The sequence below is a fragment of the Pongo abelii genome, chromosome 6 (genome assembly GCF_028885655.2).
Source record: "Pongo abelii isolate AG06213 chromosome 6, NHGRI_mPonAbe1-v2.0_pri, whole genome shotgun sequence".
NCBI classification, from domain to species: domain Eukaryota; kingdom Metazoa; phylum Chordata; class Mammalia; order Primates; family Hominidae; genus Pongo; species Pongo abelii.
The window spans coordinates 4,724,999-4,748,498 of record NC_071991.2 but is presented as its reverse complement, the minus strand read 5'-3'; the positions used below and the strand labels follow the sequence as shown (position 1 = coordinate 4,748,498).

At 49.6% G+C, this 23,500-nt stretch overlaps 1 protein-coding gene and 1 non-coding gene across 3 annotated transcripts in view; both read right to left on the bottom strand.

The window, feature by feature from the left end:
• Nucleotides 1-20,652, bottom strand: part of FOXK1 (forkhead box K1) — an 88,302-nt gene extending 67,650 nt beyond the window's left edge. Inside the window, exons 1-2 of one of the 2 annotated variants that reach the window (XM_054545665.2) lie at nucleotides 20,565-20,652; nucleotides 12,710-12,876 (exon numbers count right to left, since the gene is read on the bottom strand). In XM_054545665.2, the coding sequence (XP_054401640.1) occupies nucleotides 12,710-12,858 (149 nt within the window). In that variant the 5' untranslated portion in view covers nucleotides 12,859-12,876; nucleotides 20,565-20,652. Of the gene's footprint in view, nucleotides 1-12,709; nucleotides 13,286-20,564 lie in introns of those variants that run through there. The other variant, XM_024241279.3, reaches the window with a different exon arrangement.
• LOC112131322 (small nucleolar RNA U13) lies at nucleotides 6,022-6,125 on the bottom strand. The gene has a single exon (XR_002913419.2). It is a non-coding gene; the product is annotated as a small nucleolar RNA U13 (small nucleolar RNA).
• Nucleotides 20,653-23,500: the final 2,848 nt, after the last annotated feature.

Genomic DNA, 23,500 nt, shown 5'->3' with positions numbered 1-23,500 from the left:
GTCTCGAACTCCTGACCTCAGGTGATCCTCTCACCTTGGCCTCCCAAAGTGCTAGGATTACAGGCACGAGCCACCGCGCCCGGCCTTGAGCCACATTTCAAACACTCAACAGCCACACATGCCTAGTGGCGGCCATGTTGGACAGCACAGATATAAAACATTTCTACCACCACAGAAAGTTCTAGACTCGCCATGGCATCCCTGATTGGCCAATCCAAAGGTAGGCAGGCCTGTAAAATCTGTCCACACCACAATTTACGGAGAAAAAGAGGATTGCAAAGGAAGCTGGATATTCTAGCAGAATCTTCTTGCAGCTTAGGAACCAAATTAGGGCTGCAAGTGTTCCCTGGTTAACATGGACTCCAACCCGAGGGAGGTGGATGTTCTTAAGGGAAAGATGTTTTCATCAAGCGGCGATGAATCACTGTTCCCAATGCCAGGGCTGTACGGCCAAGCAGACAGAATGGCTCCATCCCAAGGGCAGAGGTAGCGGACACAAACTATGCAGTTCTCCTTCTTCTGGAGCCTCATGGCTAACACCGGCCTGTTCTGTTGTCTGGCAGTATCAGCTATCATTTTAAACATTCTTTCAAAGCCAGCTCCAAAGAGTTACTAAGTTTACAAATCATTTTTCATTGACTAAGTTCCAGCCACAGCTTCTTGGTAAGGCACAGGAGGTTCCCTAATTTCAACAGTAAACTGTATCCAAGTCACAGGATGGGAGGGTGTATTTCTGGGAAGGTTTTCTACAGACGATTAATCCCACCTGGGGCGATTTGTGCATTTATCCAGGCGTCAGTCCCTCTGGCTCCTGGGTTTGGGGAATGAGATGGTCTCTGCTGACAGGCGCCCTGCAGCTCCCTGCTACTAACTGACCCCTGTGGACTCCCAATCACCAGGTGAGACCCACAAGGGTCATCCTACAGACAAGGCTGGCACAAAGCTCCAAATCTAGGCTACGATATTATTTTTGGGTTCCATATGCTGCCCCCAACAAAAACAAAAATAAAGACCAAGACCCAGAATCCATTTGTGAGACAGGGCACTGTTGGGGTCTATGGGCGGGGCTGGGAGGAGCCTCTATCACAACTGTAGGTCTGGAAAAACAGTAAGGACCTTTCACCCTCGTGATACAAATCACAAAAAGCAAAGCTTTTTCAGAACAGGCAGAAGATTGCTTTTATTCTCTGTGTACTGCTGATTTGCTGTGATTTATAGTGAGAAGGGAAAGAGAGAGAGAAATTTCCTCCAAGAGTTCCTATCAGACTGGGGAGGGAGAAAATGAATTTTTATGTTTATCCAAAGTGGCATAGTTTTTCAGAAAGTCTGCTTATTTTGATGTAAATGTTCCAAAGTAAAAAACAAAACAAAACAAAACAAAAAAAACCTAGAAAAGTTTCATGAAAAATCCCACACAACAATGTCTCCATACAAACACATTCTGGCTGGGCGCGTGGCTCAGGCCTATAATCCCAACATTTTGGAAAGCCCAGGTGGGAGGATCATGTGAGCCCAGGAGTTCAAGACCAGCCTGGGCAACATAGTGAGACACTGATCTCTATAAAAAATAATAAAAAGAAAATTAGCCAGGCATGGAAGTAGGCACCTGTAGTATCAGCTACTCAGAAGGCTGAGGCAGGAGGATCGCTTGAGCCCAGGAATTAGAAGTTACAGTGAGCTGTGATCATGCCACTGTACTCCAGCCTGGACAACAACACCTTGTCTCTACAAAAAAAAACACTTTTGTTATTTTTTTAAAGAGATTATTTGCAGCCAGATGAGGTGGCTCACACCTGAGCACATTGAGAGGCAGAGGCTAGAGGATCACTTGAGCCTAGGAGTTCAAGGCCAGCCTGGGCGACAGAACAAGACCGTCTCAAAATCAATCAAACAAACAAAAAAAACCAAGACAAATTCTGTTACTGACTTCACTCCAGGACTCACCTGGGACACCCCAACCCTGTCCCACCTCCCCCATCACTCTGCTGTTCTCCAGGGGAGGGGACACCCACATCCATGGCTGAAAGGCCAGGGGCACCATCAGAGAGCGGCTTGGGCGACAGAGGCCCCCAGGGAAAATAATGGCAGTAACTAACAGGATGAATTGTGCCACCCTAAATCATCAAAAAATTACTGCACATTTAAAAAAATATACTAAATGTAGCCAAGTCATATCACAAGATGCTAACAAGGCCAATGACTAAATTATGTAACTTTATTTCTATAAAAATATGCTTTTGCTGCGAACCTAAAACTGCTCTATAAAAAGTCTATTTAAAATATGCCGTGTCACTCAACTTTTAAAACAGCTTTAAAAATTAACTGACTACAAAAAGCCTGCTCCTATAAAAGATTTCTGTTTTTAAAAACAGAGTTTATTGGGTTCGAAGGGATCAAGTTTAATTAACTATCAGCTGAACCTCAGGATAAAACAGACTTTGTTTTGTATAATTAACATTAGAAGATCTGCATAACTCAATCAATATTCTTCCCAATGGCCAATGTATGATGTTACAAAATCACACAGGGGTGGCAAAAGACTCATTCAAAATGAAAGAGCAATAGGTTTTAACGTAACACAGTATAAAACATCTACGGATATCATAGCAGAGGATGACTTAAGGCCAGGAGTTTGAGACCAGTCAGGGAAACGCGGCAAGACCCCGTCTCAACCAAAAATAAATAAATAAATAAAAGAAATTAGCTGGTCTGGTGGTGCTCACCTGTGGTCCCAGCTACTTGGGAGGCTGAGGCAGGAGGACTGCTTGAGCCCAGGAGGTCAAGGCTGCAGTGAGTTATGATTGCACCACTGCACTCTAGCTTGGGCGACAGAGCAAGACGCTGTCTCAAAAAAATAAATAAATAAAAAGAAACTACCCAGCCGGGCGCGGTGGCTCACGCCTGTAATCCCAGCACTTTGGGAGGCTGAGGCAGGTAGATCACCTGAGGTCAGGAGTTCTAGACCAGCTGGCTTACATGATGAAACCCTGTCTCTACTAAAAATACAAAATTAGCTGGGCGTGGTGGCACATGCCTGTTTATCCCAGCTACTCGGGAGGCTGAGGCAGGAGAACTGCTTGAACCCAGGAGGCGGATGTTGCAGTGAGCTGAGATTGTGCCACTGCCCTCCAGCCTGGGCAACAGAGCAAAACTCCGTCTCAAAACAAAACAACAAAAAAAGAAACTACCCCTTGTCAGGTTTTAGTGAGGTATCAAGGAACATCCACAATATCTGAAAAGGCTACAAAAATACTCCCTTTTCCAACTACGTATCTGCAGGAGGCTGGCTTTTCTCCATGTACTTCAGCCTAAACACGCATCACAGCCGACTAAAAGCGGAAGCAGCCATGGATTCCAGCTGTCTTCTATTAAGCCAGACATTACAGTTCTACCAAAAAACCTCTTATTCTTTTCTTGGGGTGGGGGGGGCTATATAATTTTTTTTTCATAAAAATATTTTTGAAATAGAGTTATTACTATTTTTGAATAGATAAATAAATATGTATATTTTAATTTCTAATACGGTCAGCATCAACAGACATAGCCCATATAAACCAAAGCTCTTTGGGGTCCCCAGTAATATGTAGGAGTATAAGAGTATAAAAGGGCCCTGAGACTAAAACAAATCTGGGAATTGCTGGTATAAGCAGAGAATGTCCAGCAGCCATTCTGCCCAAAGAGAACCATGCCCTTTGACACTTAGGGGAACAGGTTAGGGGAGCAGCTTCATAATACCAGGGTCTCTGCTGAAGGGCAGGGCCTCTCCCCCTGGGTACACGGGAGCCACTGAGGTTTCTGGGCAGAGCGGCAACATGATCAGAGCTCAGCGTCCTCTGAGGAAACAGATGGAAGACAGTTCACCCCTTTCCCAGCAAGGTTAAATGCAGTACTGAGTGCAGACGAGATTCTTCTTAATCAAATCATGTATAACAGCCTGGGCCGGGCGTGGTGGCTCACGCCTATAATCCCAGCACTTTGGGAGGCCGAGGTGGGTGGATCATTTGAGGTCAAGAGTTCAAGACCAGCCTGGCCAACGTAGTAAAACCCCGTCTCCACTAAAAATACAAAAATTAGCTGGGCATGGTGGCAGGCACCTGTAACCCCAGCTACTCGGGAGGCTGGGGCAAGAGAATCACTTGAACCCAGGAGGCGGAGGCTGCAGTGAGCAGAGATCGCACCACTGCCACTCCAGCCTGGGAGACAGAGGGAGGCTCTCTGTATGTCTACTGATGAGTTTGTCTACTTCCTGAAAAGTATTCTTAGGAGAGAAAAGCTACGCTTTGCAAGCAGTTCATGATTTAATGATGGAACTGTTATGTTTAAGTAAAGCAAAACATGCCCAAACTCATCTTCACAGCATCCGAGGAAAACATACATCGTCAACACTGTAGAAATGGGTCAGGTGAGGCGAGTTCTTGAACCCTGATTCCTCCGATTCCTGGCAGCACGCCGCACGCCTTCTTGGTTTCGCTTTATAAATTCACCAACTACACTCACACGCACATTCTGTTTTTTATCCTTTTTAATTACCCAGCAACATTTTACCAGGAAACTAGAAACTCGTGAAAAGTAATAGTCGCAATGAAAATTAAGTACAAGATCGCCCAACAAGTCACGATGCAGGGGCCTATTTCCAGGAAATCAAACTAAAAGCATTTTATATAATCCTCTCATTTTAATATGAAATGCTTTAAATGTAGGGTAATTATGGAAATGAGGCATTGCTGCAATTTGAGTTGTCATTAATTTAGCAAGTTTATCCTCTGACATTCACAAGATGCAAAAACAGCAAATCGTAAATTACTCTATCTCCAAATCAAATGCTTTAGTCTCATTTCAGCACATAATTTTAAACATAGCTGCGTCTTTTTCAAAAGTACTAAATATGAACACCGCTACATCCTACACTTTTAGCACCCACAAACCCTATTTCTCCATCAGTGTGACAAAGGCTTTCATGCAAATATTCTAAATTCAGTTCAATAATACTACATGACAACACCCTCCTCATAGACTGACTTTTAAAATTCTATGTAAGTTTTCTTAAATGGGCGGCAAGCCCAAAAAATTCAGCGTACACCAAATACTAGAAAGTGGCTCATATTTTTAACATCGACCCAATGTACTTGCTACTTGCCCACAGAGCTTTTTAAAGTAACTTTTAACAAGTTGACAGTCTAACTTGGAACAAATATATGTGATACACAATAACTGCCAACTAGCAAAACACCAAGAATAAAGCCTTTATTTGGAAATGCCGCATTTCATTTCTTGGCTATCAAGATCCAACCGGACTGAAACTAAAGCTTCACCCCGTTCTGCGAAGCGGCTCCCCCTCCAACCTCTGCAGCAGTGATTGTTCTCCCCGGCTCCGGCTCAAAACCATCACCCAACGGGAACGTTCCTTCCTTCAGCATATCCTGCACCTGGATCTGCTCCTCTCCAGTCCTGGGGCCACCAGGTCTCAGGAGTCGGGCCTGATGCCCATCTTTGTCTCCTCTGTAGCTTCCTTCACTAAGAGACCAACCCTCCCTAATCACAGCTCTTCCCTTCGCCTTTGGCACTGCAGGCTGATCCTTCACGGGGAGAAGCGAGACAGCACCACCTGAGTTTTCACGTCTACCCGCTGGAAAGAGACTGATCCGACACCCTTTCTTGTCCCAAGTGCAAAGCCCAGCTCAGCACATACGCCCACTCCTGCACTAGCCAAGCATGACCCACCGAGGCGCTGGGTCACCTAAGGGGACTGGGTGAGGGCAGTGACAAGGGTGGGAAAACCCCAGGAGAAGAGGAATGCCGTGACCGTCCTTGATGCCACGTAGTGGGGCGTTCGACTTCCCCAGGTCTGGGGCACTTTTCCCATTAATTTCAAGATAATGTCATGTCAATCTGTAACTAATTTTATGATGGTTATACAATGTATAACTAATTGTATAACTAATTCCATATTCTTCAAATGACCAGTTGGAAATAGCCATGAGAAACTGGCTTCCGTATGTTTTATTTATTAATTATTTTTCAGGTCAGACAGGTAATGTGCGACGTTGTAACAAGGTTCCAGGGTGGCACATCTCACACGCTGCGTGAAAACACCCAATTGTCATGCTCATGAACGACAAAAGGATCTCCGGATGTTTTTATAGGGCTAAAACATTTATGTAGTAAAATGCTTTGGTGGTTACAATTACTTTTTCTGCTGGCACATATGCAGAGGCTGTGATCCATAACACCTGCCACTCACAATACGCCTCTCAGCAGGTGGAGCACGGCAACCCAGCCACGTATCCGACGCTGGCAGCCAAAATGAACTACAAAAAAGTACAGGTGGCCGGGTGCAGTGGCTCACATCTGCAATCCTGGCACTCTGGGAGGCTGAGGTGGGCGGATCACCTGAGGTCAGGAGTTCAAGAATGGCCTGGGCAACACGGTGAAACACCCTCTCTACTAAAAATACAAAAATTAGCCAGGCGTGGTGGTAGATGCCTGTAATCCCAGCTACTCGGGAGGTTGAGGCAGGAGAATTGCTTGAACCTGGGAGGCGGGGGTTGCAATGAGCCAAGATGGTGCCACTGCACTCCAACCTGAGTGACAAGAGTGAAACTCCATCTCAAAAAAAAAAAAAGTACAGGTGAGAACAAATTAAAGGATCCAGGCAATGACCACCAAAAGCTGCTGAAGTTACAAATTGGGGGGGACACCCAGACATTTTCACCTCTGCGTGCACCACCACCTAGAAGGCAGTTCTGGCAAAAAAGCAAAGCAAAACACTTGAGTCTAATGGAATTCCCGGGTCTAGTAACGAGTTTACAGGAATGACAAGGGGGAGGGACATAGTCAATGGATGCTGGCAGAATCCAATCTGTAAAGGCAGGTGTGGGGAACTACACAGAACAAATGACCCCATGAGAAAAAAGCGGAGGGTGCCGGGCATGGGGGCTGTAATCTCAACACTTTGAGAGGCTGAGGCGGGCGGATCACTGGAGACAGGACTTCGAGACCAGCCTGGCCAACATGGTGAAACCCCATCTCTACTAAAAACACAAAAATTAGCCGGGTGTGGTGGCGAGCACCTGTAATCCCAGCTACTGAGGCTGAGGCAGGGGAATCGCTTGAACCTGGGAGGTTGTAGTGAGCCAAGATAGTGCCGCTGCACTCCAGCCTGGGCGACAGAGCAAGACTCCATCTCAAAAAAAAAAAAAAAAAAAAAAGAAAAGAAAAGAAAAAACAACCATGCCGATGGTAAGAGAAACCTACACACTGATTATCTGAGGACAGTAAGAAATGATTATTCATTTTTTAGGTGTGATAATGACACTGTGGTTTTTTTTTTTTTAAAGAATTCTTATCTTCTAGAAATTTTGGTTGAAATATTTATAGACAAAGTAAGATGACATCTGTGATTTGCTTCTAAATAACTGGGGCGAGGGGGAAAGGTGAATGGGGGTGGAGATAAAACAAGCCTGGCCACAAGATGATAGCTGCTGAAGCCGGCCACAGCCATGTGGAAGCTTGTTACTCTATGTCTGTTTGAAATTGTCCATGATAAAAAGTATGTTTTTAAAAAAGCAGCTGGGCATGGTGGCTCACGCCTGTAATCCCAACACCAGGAGGCCAATGTGGGAGGATCGTTTGAGGCCAGGAGTTCCAGACTAACCTGGGCAACATGGTGAGACTCTGTCTCTACAAAATTAAAAAATAATTTAAAAAAGTAACCACATTCACTTCAGAAAACATGGAAAACACAGAAAAGTATAAAGAAAAAAAGACAACCATATGAATCTTACCACTCAAAGTTACCACAAATAGAAGTCTTGTTCTCATTGTAATTATTCAAGCCATCCACATTTACTATAAAAATACTGGGCGAAAAGGCTTTAGAGAAAGAGGGAAGAGCCAGTATGGGATATGCACAGGGTCTCAGGTTCATGAGGAAAACAAATTTTTTGAATTTTGAATTGGGTAACTGAAATTCAAAATTAAGTGGCATCAAGAATTCAGTTGGGGCCGGGTGCGGTGGCTCATGCCTGTCATCCTAGCACTTTTGAGAGGTCAAGGCGGGTGGATCACCTGAGGTCAAGAGTTCCAGACCAGCCTGGCCAACGTGGTGAAACCCTGTCTCTACTAAAAATACAAAAATTAGCCGGGCATGGTGACATGCGCCTATAATCCCAGCTACTCGGGTGGCTGAGGCAGAAGAATCGCTTGAACCTGGGAGGCGGAGGTTTCAGTAAGCTGAGATCACACCCCTGCACTCCAGCCCCGGCGACAGAGTGAGACTCTGTCGCAAAAAAACAAAAACAAAAACAAAAACAAACAAACAAACCAAGAATTCAGTTGGACACATTAACTATATAAAAAGGAAAAAAAGGCCGGGTGCGGTGGCTCACGCCTGTAATCCCAGTACTTTGGAAGGCCAAGGCAGGTGGATCACAAGTTCAGGAGATCGAGATCATCCTGGCTAACACGGCGAAACCCCGTCTCTACTAAAACTACAAAAAATTACCCGGGCGTGGTGGTGGGCGCCTGTAGTCCCAGCTACTAGGGAGGCTGAGGCAGGAGAATCGCGTGAACCTGGGAGGCAGAGCTTGCAGAGGCCAAGTTCGTGCCACTGCACTCCAGCCTGGGTGACAGAGCGAGACTCCGTCTCAAAAAAAAAAAAAAAGAAAAGAAAAAAAATTAAGTGGCATCAAGAATGACAGCACACACACATGTGCACACACACACCTCACCCCCTCCTCTTCCCCGTAACCGAAGAAGGCTGTCTGAATTCCCCCCATGACAGGCTCATGGTCCCCTTTTAGGACACCAGGCTAAATCGATGACGCTGTTTTTCTCCTACGGAAGCCGCAAATTCATTTAGTCATTAATTTGTTCACTCAACAAACAGAACTCAGTTGCTGCGTACCTAATAGGAGCCAGTGCCTGCACTAGGTCTCTGGTGAAAGATCATAAATTCTCGGCCCCAGCCACAGGGAGCTTATGGTCTAGAAGAAACGCTATGACGGAGATCCAGGCAGTTCCTCCAAGTCAACACCAAGCGAACCTGAATCAGAATCCACGCACACTCCCCCTGTGCCTGGGAGCTCTGGTGAAAAGCTTACCCACCACGCGTAGCGTCAGACACCCAGTGGAGCAAGATCAGCTCTAAGCTGGGTCACAAGTCATTTTTTTTTCCCCGCCAATAATTAAAAATACTGAAGATTTGGAATTATATACTTCCAGTAACAAATAGGGGTTGAATTCTGGCATCCTTCCTGAGTGGGAACTCTACTGGAAGTGTGTGTGGCATGTACCTGTCCCAAGGTGAAGAGGGTGGCCCCAGACGACACAGCTTTGGAAGATGGTGTGGGCACCAATACAACAGACCTCCCACCAAATCCAAGCACGTCCAAGGCAATCACATTCCAACACAGCAAGAGAATTTGTAGTTTACAGTAAAGAAATTCACAATTTCCAGTAGCAGTGGCAATACCAGGTACCAAACCCGGAGAGAAAACAGACAGTAATTCCTGACATTTGGCTATGAATTTCCCATTCAGGGTGACAAAAACTTACGCATCTAACTTCTTTGCGCTGAAATCCTTAAAATTTCTTGATGAATTTCAACATAATAGGCTTAAGAATCGTTTTTTGTTTTGTTTTTTATTGAGATGGAGTCTTGCTCTGTTGCCCAGGCTGGAGTGCAGTGGCGTGATCTCAGCTCACTGCAACCTCCGCCTCCCGGGTTCAAGCGATTCTTCTGTCTCAGCCTCCCAAGTAGCTGGGACTACAGGCGCGACCCACCACGTCCGGCTAATTTTTGTATTTTTAGTAGAGACGGGGTTTTGCCGCATTGGCCAGGGTGGTCTTGAACCCCTGAACTCAAGTGATCCACCCGCCTTGGCCTCCCAAAGTGCTGGGATTACAGGCGTGAGCCTGTAGTCCAGGCTTAAGCCCGGCCAGGCTTAGGAATCTTTACCTAACCAAAAAAGTTTATGACAGCCTGTTCTACATATGTGACTGCTTAGGTGTAAGTTTTCTAAAATTAAAAAAAAAAGAAAAAGAAAAAGTGAGGCCGGGCGCAGTGGCTCACGCCTGTAATCCCAGCACTTTGGGAAGCTGAGGCAGGCAGATCACGAGGTCAGGAGATGGATACCATCTTGGCTAACACGGTGAAACCCCATTTCTACTAAAAATACAAAGAATTAGCCAGGTGTGGTGTTATGCACCTGTAGTCCCAGCTACTCAGGAGGCTGAGGCAGGAGAATCGCTTGAACCCGGGAGGTGGAGTTTGCCGTGAGCCACTGCACTCCGGTCTGGGCAACAGAACGAGACTCCATGACAAAAAAAAAAAAAAAAAAAAAAAAGCAAATAGCTCTTTTCTAGGAGGGTGGACATGGACATCCACTTAAATGTTTTTCCTTCTGCACATTTGCTTTGTTCTTGTAAATTTTACATTGCTGCCTACATAGATATTGCTCATATGTGCAGGTGAAGTCAAATAAAAACAGACAGGCACAGTGGACCGAGCACTTCACGCACATCTAATGCACCAAGTCAGCCGGCGGGCATCTGTGTAGCCTGACAGCTCCACCACGATGCCTGGTAATGCACCCACTGAGAACACGAGCTCCCTGGAGCATAAATGTGCAAGGACTGTATACACTGATAACATCTCATAAATAACAGGCTTGCTACTGGCCTATTCGTAGACGATTTGAGGTCGAAATTTTTTCTGCTTGAGTTAGGAGAAAAAAAAAATACCGTGAAAGCCTCCTTCAAGATTCACTAAAGCTGGGTCTGACTCGGGAGTGTACCTGTTTCCACGGCCGGGGCAGGAAACCTGAAAACAAGACTGTTTAATGGAAGTACTTAGTGAACCTGAGTTATATAAAGGTGCGTCTGTAAAGCAGGCCTCTAAGGGGGGCCTGGGGAGCCTACCTGTCATTTTCTTACTGGAGGGGAGAGTGGCCTGGAAATGCATTTAATGGCCCCAAACAGAGAGTGTATTGGTTATGGAAGAGAGAGAACACACTAATAACTGAGGCAAAGAACAACTTTGTTATCTCCTGAGTTCTGACTTTACCAAAATGCACACCTTTCAGCACGGTTAGAATAAGGTATACTTCCCCTCTCACGCCCCAAGAGGGAGTGAGTCATTGTTGATGTTGCATTTTAAATTATTCAATGCTATATTTGTAACCAAACATGCCAAGACTCTAAAAAAGGGGAGAAGTTTACAGACACAAACTTTGGGCCCTGGGAATTACCCCAGCAAAAATTCCCCAGACGCACGGCGTTTATAAAAGGGAGTAATTAGACAGACAACCCTGAACAAGAACCACATTGAAGAAATATAAACACTGGTGATGAGTTAGAGGCAATCACTAAATAGAAAAAGAAAGTGGCTCCAGAGGAAATGAGTAATTAAACAGGCTTTCTCCTGATCAACAGACCTTGAGGTCCGGGGCAGAGCAGAGGGTGCGGAGGGCGGTGGAGCTGGAAAGGAGGGAACCGGAATGGGCGGGAGGTGACCACGGGATGCTACGAAAAGGCACCGACAGGCCTGGGCAGCCGTCCAGGCCCAGCTAGGTCTCTCTGCCCTGACGACCTCGAGCCCAGGGGAATCTAATTCACCCTTGGGGTCCCGATACTCCATCCAAGGAGCACTCGTTGGGGAGGTAAACTGAGGCACGGGCTTCCTGTCCTCGCCCCTCCCCGCCAGGCCTCTGCTCCTTCAGCACAGCCCACACTCCTAGGGACCTCGCACTTCCCGGAGCAACACCCTCCCACTGTCCTCGGTGGGTGTGTTGGGGTCCCCCAGGACCCAGACTGGATGGGGTGGGGGTGGCCCAAGGGTCCAGACCAGACAGCGTCAGGGGTGGCCACTGGGGTCCAGGACGTCCGGCAGGGATCAGGCACTGGGGTGACTTGAGGCCCTGGCTGGTGGGGGTCCGGGGTGGTCCTGAGAACCAGGTCAGGCTGGGGTGACCCTGGAGTCCAAGCTGGTGGGGGTCCAGGGTGACCTGGAAGGGTTGAGGGTGATCCCTAGGCCCAGGCAGCAGGGACTGGGGTCAGGGTGACCTCAGTAACCCAGCTGGGTGGAGCTGGGGTGGGAGTGGCCCTGCGAGCCCAGGCTTGTGGGGTTAGTGGTCAGGGGTGACTCCGGGGTGGCCTAGGAAGTGGGGTCGCGGTTGACCTTGCGTGTTTAGGCGGGGTGGGGACGTAGATGACCCCAGGGATCCAGGCCAGTGGGAGTTCAGAATGACCTCGGAGTCCAGGTCGATGGGAGTTGGGGGGCAGCAGGGATCTGGGTCAGGGGTCTAAGAGGCCCAGCTAGATCGGCTTGGGGTATGGGTGGCTCCAGGAGCCCAGGCCGGTGGGAGATGAGGTCAGGGGTGACCCCAGGAACCGCAAGGTGTGGGTCGGGGTTGACCCCAGAGTCCAGGCCGGTGGGAGTCGGGAGCGACGGGGTATCCAGGCCCCGGAAAGTGGAGGAGATCCTCAGGCCGGAGCCTCCAGAATCGGGGACGGGGTGACCCTAGGGACCCAGGAGGCGGGGGTCGGGGTTGACCCCGGAGTCCAGGCCGCTCGGGGGTTACCGGGGGTGGGTCGGGGGTGGGGGTCGAGGCCGAGGAAGCTGGAGGGGGATCCCCAGGCCCGGGCCTCAGAGATCGAGGTCGTGGGTGAGCCCCGGGTGCGGGCGGCGGGGGTCGCGGGGGGCACTCACTGCTTGGGCAGCTGCAGGGCGGGCGCGCCGCGCCTCTGGAAGGCCCCGTCCACGAAGACGCCGTTCTTGCCGAGGCAGCGCAGGTAGAAGTGCGGCTCCTGGAAGCTGAGCTGCAGGTGGCGCCGCGAGATGAAGCTGGACAGGCCCATGCTCAAGTCCACCGAGCCCTGCGACGAGTTGCGGCCGATGGTGACGCTGGGTTGGCGCATGAGGAACTCGAACTCGCGGCCCTCCAGCCGCGCCAGCGCCGGCCCCGGGCTCTGCCGCACCGAGGCGGCCGCCGCGGCCACCAGGGCCGGCGCCGCGCCCGCGCCCCCGGAGTCCCCGGATACCCCGGAGGAGCCCCCGGAGGAGCCCGCGCCCGCGATCGCGCCCGGAGGCAGCGGAGGCGGCGGCGGCGGCGGCGGCCCGGGCGGGAGCTGGGGCTGCGCGGGGGCCGGCGGGGGTGCGGCCGCGGGGAAGGCGGCGGCGGCGGCTGCGGCGCACAGCACGGGGCTGCAGGGCGCCGAGCGCAGCGCGAGCAGGGCGCGGGCGCCGCTGTCCTCGCCGACTTCGGCCATGTTCGCGCGGCTCCGAGCGGCCTCCGGCGGCGGCGGCGGCAGCAGCGCCGGCGCGGGGGGCGGGGAGGCCGGGGCGCTGGGCGGGCGCGGAAACCCGGGCCAGATCGCGCCGGCGCGGAGCGGAGCCTCCCAGCCCACTGTGCGCCTCGCCTCGCCCGCCCGCCGGTCCCGCCCAGCGCAGCCCACGCGGCGCGCGCCAGCTGGGGGCTGGGGGCGAGGCCTGTGCCGGCAGGGCCGGCGGTTCCCCCGGAGAGCTGGGCCCGGCGCATCTCGCCCCCTCCCCGCGGGGCTGCAGGCGGCGGGCACCCTTTCCTCCATCCGAGGGGAACAGGGGACCCCCGAAATGCCCAGCCGGAAAGTTTTGAGCCTGGGTCATTGGGGAAAGGGACGGATGACCTCAGCAGTGTCCCCGCCCCAGCCACTTCAGGCCCCCAACCCTAAAGTGTAAGATAGAAGATAAAATATGTGTGTATTATATATAATACATATGTTTATATTTTAACCTCGCTCTGTCGCCCAGGCTGGAGTGCGGTGGCAAAATCATAGCTCACTGCAACTTCCACCTCCTGTGCTCAAGTGACCCTCCTGCCTCTGCCTCCCAAGTGCCACCACGCCCAGCTAATTTGTTTACTTTTTATAGAGACAGGGTCTTGCTATGTTGGCCAGGCTGGTCTCGAACTCCTGGTCGCAAGCGATCTATCTATCTCGACCTCCCAAGGCACTGGGATTACGCATGTAAGCCACAGTGCCAGGCCTGATCATTCTTAAGCCCTCAGATTAAACGTCATCATACTCTACTGTAGCTGAAGACCACTTGAGATCCATCCCTGAATCCCTGATCCTTCCTTCCTTCCCTTTCCTTCCTTCCTTCCCTTCCCTTCCCCTTCATTCCTTCCTTCCCTCCCTTCTTTCCTTCCTTCCTTTCCTTCCTTCCTTCCCTTCCTCCCTCCCTCCCTTCCCTTCCTCTCCTTCCTTCCCTTCCCTTCCTTCCTTCCTTTCTTTTCCTTCCTTCCCTTCCCTTCCTTCCCTTCGCTTTCCTTCCTTCCTTCCCTGCCTTCCTCCCTCCCTTCCTTTCTTTCCTTCCTTCCTTCCCTCCCTTCTTTCCTTCCTTCCTTCCCTTCCTCCCTCCCTCCCTCCCTTCCCTTCCTCTCCTTCCTTCCCTTCCCTTCCTTCCCTTCCTTCCTTCCTTTTCCTTCCTTCCCTTCCCTTCCTTCCCTTCGCTTTCCTTCCTTCCTTCCCTGCCTTCCTTCCTCCCTCCCTTCCTTTCTTTCCTTCCTTCCTTCCCTCCCTTCTTTCCTTCCTTCCTTTCCTTCCTTCCTTCCCTTCCTCCCTCCCTCCCTTCCCTTCCCTTCCTCTCCTTCCTTCCCTTCCCTTCCTTCCTTCCTTTTCCTTCCTTCCCTTCCCTTCCTTCCCTTCGCTTTCCTTCCTTCCTTCCCTCCCTTCCTTCCTCCCTTCCTTTCCTTCCTTCCTCCCTCCCTTCCTTTCTTTCCTTCCTTCCTCCCTCCCTTTCTTTCCTTCCTTTCCTTCCTTCCTTTCCTTTCCTTTCTTCCTTCCTTCCTTTCCTTCCTTCCCTTCCCTCTTTCCCTTCCCCTTCCTTCCTTCCTTCCCTTCCTTTCTTTCTTCCCTTCCTTCCTTCTTTTTTTTTTTTTTTTTGAGATGGAGTTTCGCTCTTGTTGCCCAGGCTGTAGTGCAATGGTGCGATCTCGGCTCACCGCAACCTCCGCCCCCTGGGTTCAAGCAATTCTCCTGCCTCAGCCTCCCAAGTAGCTGGGATTACAGTCATGTACCACCAGGCCCAGCTCATTTTGTATTTTTTTAGTAGAGATGGGGTTTCTCCATGTTGGTCAGACTAGTCCTGAACACCCGACCTCAGGTGATCCGCCCGCCTCGGCCTCCCAAAGTGCTGGGATTACAGGCGGGAGCCACCGCGCCCGGCTGCCTGCCTGCCTGCCTGCCTTCCTTCCTTCCTTCCTTCCTTCCTTCCTTCTCTTTCCCTCCCTCCCTCCCTTCCTTCCTTCTCTCTCTTTCTTGTCTTTTTCTTTTGAGACAGGGTCTCACTCTGTCGCCCAGGCTGGAGTGCAGTGGTACGATCATAGCTCACTGCAGCCTTAAGCTCCAGGGCTCAGGTGATTTTCCCACCTCACCCTCCCAAGTAGCTGGGACTATGAGCCACCATGCCCAACTAATTTTTAATTTTTTTTTTTTTTTTTGAGGCAGAGTCTTAATCTGTCGCCCAGGCTGGAGTGTAATGGTGCAGTCTCGGCTCATTGCAACCTCTGCCTCCCGGGTCCAAGCGATTCTCCTGCCTCAGCCTCCCAAGTAGCTGGGATTACAGGCATCTGCCACCACACCCAGCTAATTTTTGTATTTTTAGTAGAGACGGGGTTTCAACCATGTTGGTGAAGCTGGTCTCAAACTCCTGACCTCAGGTGATCCACCCGCCTCGACCTCCTAAAGTGCTGGGGTTGTAGGCGTGAGCTGCCTCACCTGGCCTTTTTACAATTTTTTTATAGAGACGGGGTCTCATTATATTGCCCAAGTTGGTCTCCAACTTTGGGGCTCAAGCAGTCTGCCACCTCAGCCTCCCAAAATGCTGGGTTACAGGCGTGAGCCACCACACCCAGCCTATCTCTCTTTTTGAAGCCCTTCACTCATTCAATACGCTAGATCCAGGCAAGACAGATCTGAGAGAATACCCCAGAGAGAAATCTTAGCTGAAAACAGGGAGTGGAAAACGTGGGCATCATTGGGATCCCTTTGCGACTTCAGTAGCCTGGTCCTCCATTACCAATTCAGGTTCCTCTAAAAAGGCGGTGCAGTTTCCACATTTCCCTCATTTACGAATTATTAAGGGTGGGAAAGGAGACACAGTTTCCACCCTGGTGGAGCTTATATTCGAGGGGGAGATACAGACATAAATCAAAGACACATCCTAGTAAAAGTAAAATCAAGTCACAGCTGTGATACATCCGGTGAGGGACTGGTGCATGGTGACGTGCAAGTGTAGACGAGAGACTGGGCCTGTCTAAGGCGGGAGCTTCCCTGACCTGCACACTCACACTCCAGTCTGGGACTGAAATAGGTATTAATCTCATCTCTCAGTCTTGAATATGTGCATGGAGAGATAAGTGTTTGGGAGGCAAGGAAAGCATTTTTTTTTTTTCTTGAGACAGAGTCTCGCTGTGTTGCCAAGCTGGAGTGCAGTGGTGCGATCTCAGCTCACTGCAACCTCTGCCTCCGGGGTTCAAGTGATTCTTCTGCCTCAGCCTCCCAAGTAACTGGGACTACAGGTGTGCGCCACCATGCCTAAGTAATTTTTGTATTTTTAGTAGAGACAGGGTTTCACCATGTTGTCCAGGATGGTCTCGATCTCTTGACCTCATGATCCGCCTGCCTCGGACTCCCAAAGGGCTGGGATTACAGGCGTGAGCCACCGTGGCTGGCCAAGGAATGCATTTTTTGCAGGAGCAGTAACTAGAGTACCTGCTTGATTGAGGTGGGGGGATGGTAAACAGAGTCAGGGGGCTCCTCCTTGAGGTCTAAGGGATGCCTGATTAGGGAAGTGGCGTGGGACTGTGAGGGCAGTGCCCCTGCCAGGGAACTGTGTGTGATACAGGAGGAAGGATGGGCCGTGGAGGGTAGGCAGGTGGTCACTGTGTGGAACCGAGTGGCCATGTTCAGCTGAACCAGGATGGAAGAAGGGCTGAGGTGGGTCCTATAGGATCTGGGGCTGATCTGAGAGCAATGGGAAGCCACTGAGGGGCTTTAAGTGCAAGACAGCAGGCACACCAACATGCAGTATCTGAAATGCAGTCACTCTAGCTGCCATGGGGATCCTGAACTGGAAATAGGTCAGAGTGACGGCGGAGGTTGCTCAGGAAGCTGGAGACCAGCGAGAGAGGCAAAAGGAGAGAGGTGCAGAGAAGCAGAGGGATGCAGGAGATACTGATTTCCTGCAAAGGCATTTACACACACTGTTGGTGGGAATGGAAGACAGGGCAGCCTCTGTGGGAAACAGCATGGAGGGTCCTCAAAAAGTTAAAACTAGGCCAGGCCCAGTGGCTCACACCTGTAATCCCAGCACTTTGAGAGGCTGAGGTGGGTGATCACCTGAGGTTAGGAGTTTCAGACCAGCCTGGCCAACACGGTGAAACCCTGTCGCTACCAAAAATACAAAAAAATTAGCTGGGTGTGGTGGTGTGCACCTGTCCCAGCCACTCGGGAGGCTAAGGCATGAGGATTGCTTGAACCTGGAAGGCAGAGGTTGCAGTGAGCCGAGATCGTGCCATTGCGCTCCAGCCTGGGTGATAGAGCAAAGCTCTGTCTCAATAAATAAACAAATAAATAAATAAATAAACTAGAGTTCCCATAAGATGCAATGCAGACTTCCACTTCTGGGTTTATACCCTGAAGAATTGCAAGCAGGGTCTTGAAGAGATCCTTGCACGCTGTGTTCACGGCAGCATTATTTATTCATGAAAGCCAGAAGGTGGAAGCAATCCAAGTGTGCGTTTACCCCTGTGGTACCACATCCAGTGGGGTATGATTCAGACTTGAAAAGGAAGGAAACTCTGACATACGTGACATGTGAAGTGATGAGCTTTGAGGACATTATGCTCAGTGAAATAAGCTGGTCACAGAAAGACAAATGTGATTCCACTTCTATGGGGTCCCTTGGGCAGTCAGATTCATAGAGACGGAAAGTAGAATGCTGGGTGCCGAGGACTGGGAGAGGGGAGACGGGGAGTTACTGTCAAATAGGGACAGAGTTTCTGTTTGGGAATATGAGAACATTTTGGAGGTGGGTGATGGTGTTGGTTGCACAACACTGTGAATGTGCTTGATGCCACTGATCTGTGCGCTTAAAAATGGTTCAGATGGCCGGGCGCGGTGGCTCATGCCTGTAATCCCAGCACTTTGAGAGGCCGAGGCAGGCAGATACTTGAGCTCAAGAGTTTGAGATCAGCTTGACCAACATGGTGAAACCCCGTCCCTACTAAAATACAAAAATTAGCCGGGCGTGGTGGTGTGCGCCTGTAATCTCAGCTACTCAGGAGGCTGAGGCAGGAGAATCACTTGAACCCAGGGAGCAGAGGTTTTAGTAAGCCAAGATTGCGCCACCGCACTCCAGCCTTGGAGACAGAGTGAGACTCCGTCTCAAAAAAAAAAAAAAAAAAATACGGTTAACATGTTAAATTTTATGTTATGTGTATTTTACCACAATTGTAAAGAGAGAGATTTACATACAATCTCCTCATACGGTCTCTTCCTTTGGACTCACTGAGATGACTTCTGACTTCTTACTGACAGATTTATTTAATGAAAAGAGGCATGTATGTACCTCCAGGCACCATAGGCCTAACAATATTAAATATAAAGAATTGTAGGCTGGGCGTGGTGGCTCATGCCTGTAATCCCAGCACTTTGAGAGGCCAAGGCGGGTGGGATCACCTGAGGTCAGAAATTTGAGACCAGCCTGGCCAACATGGTGAAACCGCGTCTCTACTAAAATACAAAAATTAGCCGGGCATGGTGGTGGGCACCTGTAATCTCAGCTACTCAGGAGGCTGAGACAGGAGAATCACTTGAACCTGGGAAGCAGAGATTGCAGTGAGCTGAGATTGCGCCACTGCACTCCAGCCTAGGCGACAGAACGAGACTCCGTCTCAAAAAAAAAAAAAAAAAACAAACTGTAGGCTAGGCAAGGCGGCCCATACCTGTAATCCCAGCACTTTGGGAGGCCGAGGTGGATAGATCAAATGAAGTCGGGAGTTTGACACCAGCCTGAGCAATGCAGTGAAACCCTGTCTCTACAAAAAATACAAAAAATTAGCCAGGTGTGGTGGCGCATGGCTGTGATCCCAGCTACTTAGGGGACAGAGGCTGGAAGATCACTTGAGCTCCGGAGGTCGAGGCTGCGGTGAGCAAGATCGCCATACCACTGCACTCCAGCCTGGGGGACAGAATGAGACCCTGTCTCAAAAAAAAAAGAAAAGAAAAGAAAGAAAGAGGCTGGGCACGGTGGCTCAGGCCTGTAATCCCAGCACTTTGGGAGGGTGAGGGGGGACAGATCACGAGGTCAGGAGATCGAGATCAGCCTGGACAACACGGTGAAACGCTGTCTCTACTAAAATACAAAAAAATTAGCCAGGCATGGTGCCGTGCACCTGTAGTCCTAGCTACTTGGGAGGCTGAGGCAGGAGAATCACTTGAACCGGGGAGGCAGAGGTTGCAGTGAGCCGAGATCGCGCCACTGCACTCCAGCCTGGCGACAGAGCAAGACTCCATCTCAAAAAAAAAAAAAAAAAGAAACAAAGAAAGAATTGTGCACAAACTGACAAACCTAGATGATGTTTTTCCCCAAGGAGCAAAACACTGTACAATAATACTGCAAGGAGTTCATGAGGCCAACTCCCTGTGACCTTGACAAGTCCAGACATGGATTTAATCATTTGCCATTCCTTTTTCCTTACGCAGTCAGTCATTGGATATATTGGTAGCTTCCACAGGGAAGGTTTAAAAAGGACCAGTAAAAAGGCATTGACCAACCAAGATGTTAGAAACTGAATTCTTCTCTCACTCTCTCCAGGTCCAGAGGGCATGTGAAAGCTGTTTCACAAAGCATGCTCTCAAAAAAAGAAGAATAGCTGGCCCGGTGGCTCACACCAGTACTTTGGGAGGCTGAGGCAGGAGGACTGCTTGAGTCCGTGAGTTGCAGACCAGCCTAGGCAACATAGCGAGACCCCCCACCATCTCTACAAAACAATACAAAAATTGGCCAGGCATGGTGGCGCACACCTGTAGTCCTAGCTACTCAAGAGGCTGAGCCTGGGAGGTCAAGGCTGTGGTGAGCTATGATCACACCACTGCACTCCAGCCTGGGTGACAGAATGAGATTCTGTCTCAAAACAAAAACAAAACAAAAAAGAAAAGTAAAAAGGTTGCAGCCCGGCGTGGTGACTCATGCCTGTAATCCCAGCACTTTGGGAGGCTGAGGAGGGTGGGATCACCTGAGGTCAGGAGTTTGAGACCAGCCTGGCCAACATGGTGAGACCCCATCTCTACTAAAATACAAAATTAGTCAGGTGTGGTGGCACGCGCCTGTAATCCCAGCTACTCAGGAGGCAAGGCTGGAGAATCACTTGAACCCAGGAGGTGGAGGTTGCAGTGAACTGAGATTGTGCCATTGCACTCCAGCCTGGGTGACAGAGTAAGACTCCATTAAAAAAAAAAAAGGGGGTTACAAAGGAAGAGTGAGTTAACCTTTTCAAGCTCCACCATACCCAGGCTCTTACCTTAGCAGAAGCCTGTGAAGCTGGTAGCAGAAATGAGAAGGAACAAAATTAACTCCAAGGCAGTAAGCCATCCACAAGACCACTACACAAAGTTAAGGCTGTGTGAAAGAGGGAGTTTAATTAATTTTATTGTTAAAGAGGCAATAAAATATCTAGAGAAACAGTCCATTAAAAAATCGGCAAATCCAGCCTGGCCAACATAGTGAAACCCCATCTCTACAACAATACAAAAATTAGCTGGGTGTGGTGGCACATGCCTGTAGTCCCAGCTCCTCGGGGGACTGAGGCGGGAGGATTGCTTGAGCCTGGGAGGTCGAGGCTTCAGTGAGCCATGATTGTGCCACTGTACTCCAGCCTGAGCAACAAGAGCGAGACCCTGCCTCTAAAAATACATTAATTAATTTAAAAATTAGGCAAAAGATGTGAACAGATACTTCTCCAAAGAAGGTATATGGGGCCAGGCACGGTGGCTCATGCTTGCACTCTGGGAGGCTGAGATGGGTGGATCACCTGAGATCGGGAGTTTGACACCAGCCTGGCCAACATGGTGAAACCCCATCTCTACTAAAAATACACTCACACACACAAATTAGCTGGGCATGGTGGCAGGCCCCTGTAGTCCCAGCTACTCAGGAGGCTGAGGCAGGAGAATCGCCGGAACCCAGGAGGTGGAGGTTGTGGTGAGCCGAGATCGTGCCACTGCACTCCAGCCTGGGAGACAGAACAAGACTCTGTCTCAAAAAAAAAAAAAAAAAAGTATGGGTGACAAGCAAGCATATGAAAAGATGATCAATGTTATTATTAGGGAGCAACTTAAAACCACAACGAGCTATCACTACACAACTATTAACATTCCTTAGAAAACAAAACTGACAATAGCAACTGTTGGTGAGAATGTGGAGCAACTGGAACTCTCTTACGTTGCCAATGGCATGCAAAATGGTACAGCTAGAAGGGTGTGGGGGCTCGTGCCTGTCATCCCAGCACTTTGGGAGGCCGAGGCAGGAGGATTGCTTGAGGCCAGGAGTTTGACACCAGCCTGGGCAACACAGTGAGACCCCCATCCCTATAAAAAATAAAAAATTATCAGAATGTGGTGGAACATGCCTGTAGTCCCAGCAATGTGGGAGACTGAGGCAGGAGGAACCCTTGAACCTAGGAGGTAGAAGCTGCAATGAGCTATATCTTACCACTGTACTCCTGCCTGGGCAACAGAGCAAGACCCTGCCTGAAAATAAATAAATATTTTTTAAAAGATTAAAAAAAATGGTACAGCAGCTTTGAAAAACAGCTTGGCAGTTTCTTATAATGTTAAGCTACACTTACTGCAAGATCCCCCAATCTCATTCCTAGCTGTTTACCCAAGTGAACTGAAAACTTTATGTTGACACAAAAACTTGTACAAAAATATAATAGTGGATTTATTCTTTTTCTTTTCTTTTCTTTTTTTTTTTTTGAGACGGAGTCTCGCTGTTGCCCAGGCTGGAGTGCAGTGGCGTGATCTCGGCTCACTGCAGGCTCCCCCCCGGGGTTCACGCCATTCTCCTGCCTCAGCCTCCTGCATAGCTGGGACTACAGGCGCCTGCTACCTCGCCCAGCTGATTTTTTTTTTGTATTTTTAGTAGAGACGGGGTTTCACCGTGTTAGCCAGGATGGTCTCGATCTCCTGACCTCGTGATCCGCCTGCCTCGGCCTCCCAAAGTGCTGGGATTACAGGCGTGAGCCACCACGCCCAGCCACTTTTCTTTTTCTTGAGACAGGTTCTCACTCTGTCACCCATGCTGGAGTGCAGTAGCGTGATCATAGCTCACTGGAGCTTCGACCTCCCAGGCTCAAGCAATCCTCCCACCTCGGTCTCCTGAGTAGCTGGGACCACACGCACGTGCCACCATGCCCGGCTAGTTTCTTTTTCTTTTTTTTTTTTTTTTCCCCCAGATGGAGTCTGAGTGATCTCAGCTCACTGCAACCTCTGCCTCCCAGGTTCAAGCAATTCTCCCACCTCAGCCTCCCATGTAGCTGGTATTATAGGCACTCGCCATCATGCTCAGCTAATTTTTGTATTTTTAGTAGAGACGGGGTTTCAACATGTTGGCCAGGCTGATCTCAAACTCCTGGCCTCAAGTAATCTGCCCGCCTTGGCCTTCCAAAGTTCTGGGATTACAGGCTTGAGCCACCGCACCCAGCTGCGGCTAGTTTTAAAAACATTTGTTTTTTGTAGAGACAGGGTCTCACTATATTGTCCAGGCTGGTCTTGAACTCCTGGGCTCAAGCAGTCCTCTCACCTCAGCATCCCAAAGTACTAAGATTACACTCAGTGAGCCACAGTGCCTGGCCAATTTAAAAGCTTGTTGTTGTTGTTTGTTATTGTTGTTGTTGTTGTTGTTTGAGACGCAGTCTTGCTCTGCTGCCCAGGCTGGAGTGCAGTGGTGGGATCTTGGCTCACTGCAACCTCCACCTCCTGGGTTCAGGTGATTCTCCTGCCTCAGCTTCTCGAGTAGCTGGGATTACAGGCACCCGCCACCATGCCTGGCTAATTTTTGTATTTTTAGTAGAGACGGGGTTTCACCATGTTGGCCAGGCTGGTCTCGAACTCCTGACTTCAGGTGATCCACCCGCCTTGACCTCCCAAAGTGCTGGGATTACAGGTGTGAGCCACCATGCCCTGCCAAAAGTTTTTATAAATCTTTAGAGAGACTGTGTTTATAAACCCAAACCAAGGCCTAAGAGCTGTGCCATGCAATTCAGAAGCCACTAGCCATATATGACTACCTAAACTTACACTCTAATTAAAATTAGATAAAATTAAACATTCCACTCCTCCATGGCAGGCACCACATTTCAAGTGCTTAGTAGACCCTTGTGGCTTCTCTTTGCTCTCTCATGGAGTCCTAGCTGCAAGAGAAGCTATGCTGTGAGGATGCTTAAGCAGCTCAGTA